The sequence below is a fragment of the Cariama cristata genome, unplaced genomic scaffold, assembly GCF_000690535.1.
Source record: "Cariama cristata isolate BGI_N322 unplaced genomic scaffold, ASM69053v1 scaffold43403, whole genome shotgun sequence".
In the NCBI taxonomy this organism is placed as follows: Eukaryota; Metazoa; Chordata; class Aves; order Cariamiformes; family Cariamidae; genus Cariama; species Cariama cristata.
Window position 1 is genome coordinate 1 of NW_009609845.1, and position 11,399 is coordinate 11,399.

Consider the following 11,399-nt stretch of genomic DNA (forward strand, 5'->3'; position numbering starts at 1 on the left):
CAGCAACACACATGCCGGCACACTGCCTCTTGTCGCCGCCTTCTGGGCTACAGCTTGTCTCGCTAGCTGAGGAGTGGGAAGGCGAAGTGTCAGATAGCGCCCTTTGGGCTGGAGGAAGGGGCTTCTGCATCGAGGAGAGCTTTTAGAGGGCTGCGAGGGCGCTAATTTAGGTACGAGCTTTGCTTGGCTCCTCTTTTTGAGTGTTAGTGAGGCTCAGCCTTCCCAGGGACGGGCTTAGAAAGAAGGAAGTGCTTATAAAGATGATCCAGAGGAAACAAGGTGTAATGTCCAGGTATTTGTCAGGACTCTTTCAACCTGCCCGGTCTGGTTGCACAAGCTAAAGCCCAAAAGCCTGGGGCTTGTCCTGAAAAAACTAGAAACTGGTATTCAGAAGATTAGAAAGTGTTCTCGGCTCAGGCAGTGAGAAAGCCTACCCACTGTCACTGAATACAGAATATATCTGGGTTTTGACTGTTGAGGCTACAGGGGATAAAATATTTGTCTTTGTTAGAGTTTATGGATAATGAATTGCTCTAGCAATGTGTGGTCTATATTGAGTTTATACTTCGTGCAGTAAAGCTGCCTTGGTTAAAAGGAGAAGATATATTTATTACAGAGTATCAACCAGTCTATAAATACTCTGGCTCTATTTTATTGCATTTTATGTAAATACTTATATTTTTCCATCTTTCTTTCTCCAAAATGTTTTTTGCATTGCCTAGAATGACAAAAGTGGATATCAAGAATTACCTTGAAAAAATATACAATGTGCCGGTAGCTGCTGTGAGGACCAGGATACAGTATGGTAAGTGCAGTTGAGTAATCCAAAGGGAAGAGTACAGCATCCCTGTGCAGCCAGATTAGACTTTTCCTCTGAATGAGTCCATTAGATTTCAACAAACTTTGTTTCTAGGTGCATAGCTGGTGACGTCTGTCAGCTCAGTTGTTTATTTGTCCCTTCAGATGAATATGCATCACTTCATAGTTGGATGCTTTGATTAGAATATGACATAAGTTTAGTTTTAAAAAGAAAACTCTGAATTTAAAAAGCCTTATCATCTTGATAGTTACCCAGCTTGTGCTATATGCTTTTGTAGTTGTTGCTATTTCTTCTTGAAGACAGTGGGTGTCTCACTTCAGAAGGAACTGCTTCATATGTTTAGTAAAATTAATAATTAAACTTAATTTCAGCAGTAGCCTTTTTTAAAAAAAAATGTGAATTGAGATTACCTGGCATGCACACAGAGGACATGTTATAGTCTAACAAAAGGCAAAGTTTGTAGAGCAAGGAAAAATATTCTATTAGTCCAGTTGATAATGGCAGTGAAACATCTTGACAAACTTTCAATTTTCCATCACCTGTTGTTACCACATTTCTGCTACAGACTTGTATGTTTCCACTCATGGTGTTTCTCCCTTGTGCCACTGCTACAAAAAAACCCCAAACAAACACCAAAAAACAACATAAAACCAACCTAAGAGAAAAAGAAGAAACATTCCTAGTTTAAGTTATACTGAACTCTTACTTGGAGTGGAGGGACCCATCTCTAACTGAAATAAGCTAGATTTACATAATGTCACCTTTACATATGAGTGCGTCCTTCCCCAGAGCTTCTCTGACTGGAGTGTGGATGCAGTGCAAAGTCTGGGGTATCGTTTTCATGTTATTTACCTTTTTGATCACCAGCCAGTGCATTAATCAAATGGAGAGTGTCTTGTTGGTTAGGACATCTTTGACAGCTGAGTTTTTCTTTTTTCATGCAGTGACGCTAGCAAAGGAATTGATTGATGTGTTTATGATGGTAAGAGGAGGGATGAGTTTGAAAAACAGATAGGAAAAAGCTGTAATGGTGAAAAATGGTGAATGAAAGAAATAAGGGTGTGAAACTCAGAACATAAAAAAGAAGAAAAAGAAAACCAAAGATCGTCTGTAATATGTGAAAAGCAGAATTAAATAAAGTCTTAAATACCAAACACATGCAGTTCCAAACAGCGCTGAAAAATGTTCATGCTTGTCCTTCTAACCATTTTGTCCCCCACTGCTAATGGAAGTGACGGTAGAATGTATATATTCAGGGATAAAAGACGAAAAGGGGTTAGAATGTCTAAAAATTTGAGAGCTTTAATGTCTGCCTAACATGCAGGGAATAAATTGAAATTCCCACTCAGTTGTGACGAGCATACTTGCGGAAGGGTGAGGTGCTTTGGTATTTTGGTTGTGGAGTGTAATTTGCTGGTGTATAAACAGTACATCCAGCTCATTAGCTGGGTAGTAGAAATAGACAAGTTTGAAGCTGTTTAGTGGTCATTTCCTCCTTGTCTTCCTGAAGATGTTGATGTTGGGAGGACAGTTTTGTCATTCCTGGCCCCCTGCTCAGGAGACTTATCTCCTTGCTTCTTTGCAAACTTTGTGTGTGACATGAAGGCACAATGGCTGTCAGCAGCCTGAGTCTGGTGACGCCTCAATTCCTTACTTGTAAAAGACGGGAGTAATGTCTACCAATTTCAGTACGTTTTAGTAATTGTGATGCTGTGCTGGTACTGAAGAAAGAGTATTCCTCTTAATAAGTCAGAACTAGTGAAGTCCCCCCTTCAGCTTGGCCTTGCTTTGGGGAACTTGAAAGTCCTGGGAAATAAAAGGTGGGACTCTCTTCATTTCTGCAGGTGCAAACAACAAGAGGAATCACAAGAATCAGAGAGTGAAGAAGCCAGATTACAAGGTGGCCTATGTACAGCTGGTGAGTTAACATGGGTGCTTGTGGGGAAAGAGGAGGGGACAGTTAACCAGCCAAGCTAGAAGTAATGTTCAGTGAATTTTCTGGTTGGCTGAATATTTCTGCCAATTGGCTAATAATGACATTTTATTTAACATGTTCTAGAAAATATAGAGAGATTTAAATGACTTGGTCAAAAAATTAAATTCAAACAAATGATTAGTTTTCAAATCCCGTATTTGTTTGAGGTCTTAATGTAAGTTATGGTCTGATATCATATGGTGATGCTTTGCCAGTGAGTTTCGTGCTGACCCTGTACTCTGTGTGCTGGAAGGCTCACGACTTGTGTGGTTGGTTGCTGAAATGTCCAGTAAGTGAAAGAATATATTGTAAGGGTAGGGAACTTCTTATTAAAGCTTTTTGGATTTCGGAGAACACTAAGGCATATTCCTTGGAGAGCTTTTAGTCATGTCTAACAAGCGTGCTTTGTGGCTAAGCCGGGTTCTGAAACGTATGTTGGTTGCCCAGTGGAAAAGGAGCTTCATGTTCTCATGCGTTTCTTTCATAACAGGAGCATATTATAGTTTAGACTTCTCTTGGGCTTACCTGTCTCTATGTAAAAAAGAAATGCACCCAGTGACAGAAAACCCCTTCACATACCCAAATGACATGAAAGGAATGCTATTTATGGTTGTAAAACCATAAGCTCAAAATTGCTGTTGGCAAGGCAACCTCAGTGTTACTGCATCCTGGGACAAGGATTCAGTGTGGGGGGAACACTGTGTGATCTTAAAGACTGCGTAAGACTTCACATGGACTTGGGGTCAAACTAAAGAGGCACAGACAATGGGAAACCTGGTGGGATTTTTAGATTTTCAAAGTTTAAATGTGCTTAGAAGTTTTTTCTCTAAGCCCCTTCTTGGAAGGGGAGTAGAAAGAAAAGTGAGGAGAGTGTGTTTTTTCTAGACAGCATTTAGGCTTAAAAGAACAGTATAAAGTACAATTTTAATAGAAAGTAACAGAGTTGTATTTAGATGATTTACTGTGCTGAAGTTAAAGGCAGCCTCATCTCCATGGGGATTTTGCATTACGATGGCTGAAAAGTATGTTCCTTTTTCAAGGAAGAATCTCTGTTTTGGTGAGCAAATTCTCCCTCCTGGATTGTCTGTGCTAGGTTTTTGTCTGCGAGAGATCAGGTATGACCGATTCATGAAGAGCACAGCTGAGGAATTGAGTACCAAGGAGTGATGTATTTTACAAGTTGCTTTCTCTGAATGTTGTTCCTTAGTAGGTAATTGCAGGCACTTTCCATTGTCAGAGTCTCTTGCTAGTGACTTCTTTACTTTTAGAAACTTATTTCCCAAGATTGAAGCAGACATGGATCTTTAGCGAACTGTGGCTTAGTTCTCAAATTTTGTTTCACTATTTTTAATGTGGTCTTGTTTCTTTTGTCTGCTGAGTTGAGAAGGAGGTAGTCTGCAACCCATGGATACTCAGGGGGAAGGAGCGGGAAGCAAAATGCTGCTGCTCTGTTGAGCAAGCCAGTCATTAAAGGCAGTGCCTTTGTGCATTTATTTCACATCAAACCTCTGAACCTAGAATAGTTGCTGTGACCTTAAGGGTAGCTCCACGGTGGGGTGGAGAATTACCCAAACTAGCTTGGTATTGGAGGCAGTCCCACAGCAGTAACTCGGATCGTTCGTCCAGCCCCTCATTTTGTCTGCTGGGCAGTGCACAGAGCCCTGTGGTACTGTGGCTGAGGACTACTCTCGGTACATGAGACAGCAAATGTCCCTTACTGCGTTGCCTTATACTATAGTATCATCATGAGTTTTTAAAAAATGCCATATTTTCCGTCTGTCCCATGAAGGGGATCAGGGGACCACCTTTTTGGTGTTGTATTTCACATCAAGTGAGGGAATCCTGACCGTTTACTAAACTCTTGTCAGTGACACTTGGTCTGTGCAGTTTCCCCTCGCCTCATTCCTGGTCTGTCTGCTCTCTTTTTTCTATTGTTGTTGGTGTCTGTTAATTTCTTTAACATTTAGGTTTGTCTTTTTTTGCTTTCTTTCTCTTTTTCCTTTTGTTCTTTGCTTTTCATCACTAGCTCTGATGTTTCAGACAATGAGCTCCCAGTTCTGTGTTCACACCAGCTTTAAACAGTGGGTGAGGCCAGAAACCCAATATCATTTCTGGAACTGAAGGTTTTGTCTTCATTCTCATTCATGATGTGATTCAGGCCGTAACAGGCCCCATGCAGACCATTGTTAATATCTGCCTAATTTGAGGAAGTCTTTGGTAACCACTGTAAAATCCTTATTTTCATGAGAATTAGTTTGCATCTGCTGTGAGTCAGAGTAGCGGGGCTTTCCCACCATTTTTACCAGCTGTGTTTTCTCTCATTAATCCAGTTTCAAGTTAAAACTGCTTATGACTGGAAAAAGAAGGATGTGTTTTTGGAATGTCTTGGGTTGATCTTTCTCTTCCCCACTAGATGGAAGTATTGCACTTCCCAGCGGGACTTGGTAGCCGCTGTGGTGTGGTTTACCTGAAGGAAATTGGGTATATTCTCATGACCAGTTACGCTTCCCTGCTTCCTAAAACATCACCTTATGTGTCCCAGCACAACATACATATCCATTAGCTTACTGCAAGTGTCTCAGAGGTGGAAGGTGTATGAAGTCATAGTCAACATACCCTTAGGTGTTAGATTAGTGCCCCAGCTGTTCCACATGTAAGAATTGTTGTCCTTTCTTTTCCAAATACTATTTCTTGGAGATTCAGAGCTGTTTACTTTATTCTTAGGCTGTAACTGGACAAATACATGGTCTGTCCAAGCATAATATTTTCACACTAAAAAAATACTTCAAATCATAGAAGGCTGTGTATCAACAATATCTTGCCATTCCAGAGCCTGCCTGCCTTTTTTCCCCTTTTGGAATGTGATGAGAAAGGTTTAAGTTAGAGACTTAGGGCTCTGGGTATCAAATGCTACTTTTTTAATGCAGTTTTATTTTTTTTATTAAAACCAAAGCTATATATCTTTGCATAGTAGAGAAAATGAATGTAATACAGCAGCCTTTCTCCTTACCCCAATACAGTTATAATTATCCTAATGTTTTTAAAAAGAAGAAAAAGCAAGCCAGTGGGAAAGTTTACAGTTGCATCAACATCAGGGAAATTAAAAAACAACAACATCCCCTCCTCCTCCTTCAGTGTTCTCACTGGTTTAGCTCAACAGGTGTTAGCACCCGTGGGAGCACAACTGTAGACAAGCCTCTGGAATCCAGACCTATTTTTAATTAAACCTGTTTTGAGAAATCTAATGGACATGGCTGTAAAAAGGAGTCTGACCTTGTCAACGTTAGGACTAACACCTATTTAGCTGCGTGAATGATGGCACCGGTGGGAACATTTTTGCAAATGCTTTCTCCTCAAACCCTAGTTTACAGTGTCCAGTAGATTCATAGTAATTAACCCATTTGCACATCAGATGTGACAGCAGTTTTCTTTTGACATGTAGTGAATTCAGAGGAAACTTGGATGCTCCGTACACTGTGTCATTCCTGTGTGGGTTTTTGAAATTGCTTTCTGTGCTGTTTTGCCATACATTTTAACGTCAGATGTTACCACTGCAATAGTAGAAGAATTGTTCAAATGCACTGGATTATTAAACTTAGCTGCATTTGCTGCTACTGCTGGACCAAATCCCGTGCTGTTGGGAGTCCAACATTTTTGTAGTTAACGACACTTTAAACATCACTTTTCTCCTAATTCTGAAAGACAGTAGTAAGTGCTTCAGTTATCTAAATAATCAGAAGATCTCACGGTTGTTTACATGATCAGTGTTTGGTGCGTCATTCCTACACAATAATATCTGTGCTGACCTTCCATTCCTAAACTTTTCAAGGGATGCAAAGGTCAGAGAAGTATGAGTGAGTTTGTGCCGGATAATCCTTCCAGCAATTTTCTGACATGAGGCTCAGCAGTGGAAAGGCTAACACTTGACTTCATAGGCCTAATTATGGTCACTTAACCTCTCATTAAAATGAATGGAGGCAATTTGTACCAGTCGATGTGATAACTCCTTCTACAGACTCAGAGAACAAGGTGTGTGTTCACCCTTTCTAACCACAAAGGTTTGAAATCTAAGGGGACAATACATATTTGGTGCTTAGGTCGCTTTGTATCTTGAAGGATGTTAGCATTTAACAAATGAATCCTCATAAGGCCTTGTATATAAATCAGTTTTACATTTGGGTAATGCTGAAGTGACGATTAGAGTTGTGCAGGAGTAGAAGTTTAATAGCGCCCATTTCTGTTGTCTAAACGCTGGACCACACATGTCACTTGTATGTAACCTTAGAATTTGTAGGAAAAAGGGAGGTCTCTGGGAAGACCCTAAATTGAGAATAGCAATGCATGAAATCATCACGTTGCCAGCTTTTTTTAGATGCTTCAGTACAGCCTCTTTGACTTGCTTTGTTTGGTGTTTTTTTTTCTTTTTTTTTTAACATTGCGAGGGCTCACATAGATATAAGAGCGTGTGGTGGTAGAGCTTATCCTGACAAATTCCAGTGCATCACCTCACATTGGTGAAAAAGTTCTTTTGCTGTCAGTGCAGCATCCAGTTCCAAGACAGACTAAATTATCTGAGCAAAACGATTTTTTTGCAAGTGTCTGTCATTTTTTAATAGTATTTTCTTGTAGTACAGCTATGTCAGGTAGGAAGGTGTTCTTATTTTCTCCCCCTTTCTCTGTGCTTCTAAGGTAATTGTGCTGGCAGAAGTTCTAAAGGAGGACTAAGCCCTAGCCTTTTTAGAGCTTATTTCAGCTTGTGTGGATTTCAATAATTCAGTCATTAAAAGGATGACCTTGGTTAAATGGCTTGCAGAAGGTAAAACAGTGAACAAATGCAAGGTTTATGAATAAGCCAAAATTTTCCTTTCTGGTTGAATATGCCAGCATTTGATGTTCTAGCAGTTTGCAAACCAGATAAAACCCTGGTGAACTTGGTAGAAATTTAGTTGTTTGCTTTATTTCAGTTAGGTTTTCAATCTGAGGATGCATTTATTGTATGGTGGTCAAATGGTTGCTGTATAGAAGGGAAAACTTTTACAAAGAAAAAGTGTAAGAAAAGACAGCACTGTGTAAAGGAGTGATGATCCCTCCATTCCTTTGTTTGGCATTTTTTTGGGAAGGTGACGTATGAGCTTGAACCTCTGTAGCCTCTGGCATCGTGTGGAATATGCTCTGAATATAAATATGCCTGGACAGACTCAGAATCCTTTATGTAAGCTGATGCCTTTTGGTATTTTTGAAATTTTGAAATACCCAAGATACAGACTTCTTCTGAAAACTAGCTACTGAGCATGCACAACAACTATTTTTCATACAGCTTTCATCGCTCCAGAGTCTTACAGTGCAGTATTACTGCATAGTATTGTTACTTAAGATTTATCAACCTTCAGTTCTCAGGGTGTAATGCCTTGGCTGTTTCGAAGCATGTCTGGCTGTCAGCCAAAATCAGAATTTCTTCACAAAACAAGAGCTGGAAAGAGCCAACTTGTCTGTGCTGATGTTGATTTATTAAAAGACTCCAGATACAGATTGACATTTTCAGCTCAATATTTGACTTTCACCAGCCTTGAAATGGGAACTGTGAGCACTTTGATAAACAGCTGCAAGGTTTGTCTGGTTTTGCTACAGCCTCTGTGCATATCTGGTTTTGTTTTTCTCCCCTCTTTTAAAAATAATAACTGTTTTGCAATGCTTAGTGAATTACCATGGATGTTGTTAGTATGCTTTAGGGACAGCTTTCCTTCATTCTCCAATAAGGGAAGTGCATTGGTCCTGGAAGCATACCAGAATGGAAGTGCTGCATAACAAGAACAGTCCCTTACTACACTGTTACCAATATAAATAGTTCTCAAATTTTCAGTGTAGGTGGTATGCCTACCATGTTAGCCTGAGTTGTTTTCTGACTTGTTTAACTAAAATGGCTTCCTCTCCAGGGCAGACGAATCCTTAGGATTGGCCCCGTCTGTTCTGTAGGTACCACGGGGCTGAGTGACCCACCCGCAGTGCAGTTAAAACGCAGTAATTTTTTATAATATAAACAAATTCTTTTTCCAAACGCTTCACAGTGCTAAAATTTTGGGCAGCACTTGGCCTCAAGGGTGCTTGCTGCTGATCCTACTACAGGAAGAGTTTCTGTAGGCTACGGCTTTGGGATTGCTCAAGGACATTGATAAGGCCAGTTTCTGTGCCTCAAAATAGAACTATGCTTTAATTGTCATAGGACAGCTATTATAAGCATACCTGTTGGTAATTTAAAGGTACAAAAGAGTTGAAACCCCAGGGTGTACGCCATGGAAAGGAAAACCTTGATTTGTTCCAGTTGATCTTATCCAGGCTAGAATGAAGGAAGGAGCAATGTACACAGCAGCTCCCTTGTTGTTTTTGTAGTATGGTCAGGCTTTTAGGAAACCCCCAAGAAGTATGCACTACAAAAACAACCGGAGCATTGCTGGGTATGAGTTGATATTTCCTAGATTCTAGTCTGGATAAGCTCAACTGGGATAAGTGATATTTTTTCTTTCCAAAGTGCCTGCTTGAGGTTTAAATTCTTTCACACCTGTAAATTACCAGGTCGAGTGTACATGGGTAAGTGAACATAGCACACATTCAGCTGGGTCAGGCACATGGTGACGGGGTTTTTTGGTTTAATTATGTCACATTTCTGATCCCAAAATGTAGTATAGGTAGCTGTGTTGTGGAAGTCTCGCTTCATGTCCTTTGTGGAACCCATTCATAACTGAGCCTCTTGTTTGATTATATTTATTGCACAAATGTAAAGAATGGCTGATCTGAAAAACAACAAAACAGCTGTTTTCATCTGAAGCAATTAAATGCTTTTGTTGAGATTTCTATATGCGGTATCCTGCGAAAGAAGTTAATGTATGGTAACGTTTGTAAGTACTTTGGAGAGTAATTTTAGAGTTATGAGCTATCAGTTCGGAGTTTTATTATGCAAAGTCTCATACAGAATGGAAGGGCTGATATTGTTGAGTTTAATGAAGTTGTGCTTAGTGCAAACACCGCTAGAAAGTAAGTAGGTAATGTTAATAGGATAGAACATTTCCACAGAATAATGGTTTCCTGCTGTTAGATGAAAACCAGAGACCAAGCAAATGTTTATTTTCCAAGTGGGAGACATAGATCTGATGATGATGTTTCACTAAAATGACTTGTCTGTTAGGCAGAATGACTGATGCAGATGTAATCACTTTAATCTCATTAGTGATGTATTAGGCAGATTGTTCCCACTGTAATTGTTTTACACTATAGTCTTTATTCCTCTTGATAAGAGACCTCTGATATCTGTTATTCTGTATTCCCACATTACACCCTACAATAACAGCTGCTAGGACTGTTCCCTCTTATCCTTAGCTGAGATCTAAACAACTATAACCACTACTCATATCCTGAGTGTTAACATAATGAATGCCTGCTCCACCATGTATTTCCCTGGTGGTGTTACTTTAACAAAATCACTTATTTTGCTCATCTTGCTTTTACTGTATGACTCATACAACATCTCTGAGCTGGTTCAAAGTCTTTGAAGAGGTGTCCATCTCCTGGCCATTCATCTGTGAGAAAGAGATGTCAGTGTCTTAATTAGCACATGAAAGAGGAGAGACTGAAGGTTAGCTTTTTTTGGGGGGGGGGGGGTAGGGATATATGTGTGTCTTGGGGAGAGGGGTGGATATAGATCTTGGGAGGATATAGATCTTGGGAGGCTGAGGTACCATTTTGCACTAACTGTGACTTCAGGGTGGTCTTTCATTGTAAGTATGTTCATAGTTACTGCAGAAAGGCTGGAATGTCTCTGACCATTTGTTTTCTCTTTAGGGCCAAGGACAAACCTTTCAGTTTCCCAACCTATTTCCAAAGAAAGAACAAGACGCAGAAACTCGCTCTTTTGATGACTTCAAGGATAAATATATGGAGAGAGAGAAGCAGAGGCAGAAAGGTGACCCCAGACGAGGTGGAGTCCCCGATTGGTTTGGACTTTGACGCAACAAGCCAGCTGCCTTTCTTTAGGCTCAGAGGGATTTTGATCAGCAGAAAAAAAAAATTCTTGTAATGACTGAATGTTTATTCTTGAGCAGCCCTTGCTAGCATATCTTTTTCCCTGGCTGTTTGTGCACGACTACAACAAAATAGCCCTAAAGAAATAAAAAGATAAAATAAATCAGACTACGTCAGGTCTTTCCTGTGAACTTGTGGACTATTTCTAAAATGTGGAATTGCTTGTTGTTGTTCCTGACTACGAGGGTGTCGTTGTGCTTACCTTCGTCCTGCTTCTACGAGTTGTTTTGAGTACAAGTAGGAGGCATTTCATTTCCCAGGATAAGTGTAGTTTGCATTAAATAGAATGTGTAAGAGTCAGATAGGTCAGTCAGAGGTGGACGTGAAGGTGTAGATAACTGGACTATAGGCTCAGGACATAGGATTCCCTTATTGTAAGTTATTGTGTCCTACTATCCTGTACATTGCCTTCCTTGCAAAGTTGACCCCTCCTTTCCTGGAGACGTGCACATGATCTGATTGCACTCCTTTAATGGTTGTGTGGCATTTTGGAGACAGGGTTTGTAGGATAGGCGTGTGACCGGGCACGTG

The 11,399-nt window shown here is 40.2% G+C and overlaps 1 protein-coding gene across 1 annotated transcript; it reads left to right on the forward strand.

Moving 5' to 3' along the window:
* Positions 1–723: 723 nt before the first annotated feature.
* Positions 724–10,971, forward strand: LOC104159672 (39S ribosomal protein L23, mitochondrial-like). The gene is made up of 3 exons (XM_009697641.1): positions 724–805; positions 2,665–2,738; positions 10,629–10,971. The coding sequence occupies exons 1-3, from the start codon at positions 724–726 to the stop codon at positions 10,791–10,793; spliced, it is 321 nt and encodes a 106-aa protein (XP_009695943.1). The 3' UTR covers positions 10,794–10,971.
* Positions 10,972–11,399: the final 428 nt, after the last annotated feature.

Coding starts and splice junctions, on each gene's coding strand:
- LOC104159672 (XM_009697641.1), top strand. CDS start 724: ATGACAAAAGTGGATATCAAGAATTACCTTGAAAAAATATACAATGTG. Junction 806..2,664: donor GAGGACCAGGATACAGTATG/GTAAGTGCAGTT, acceptor TCATTTCTGCAG/GTGCAAACAACAAGAGGAAT. Junction 2,739..10,628: donor AGGTGGCCTATGTACAGCTG/GTGAGTTAACAT, acceptor TTTTCTCTTTAG/GGCCAAGGACAAACCTTTCA.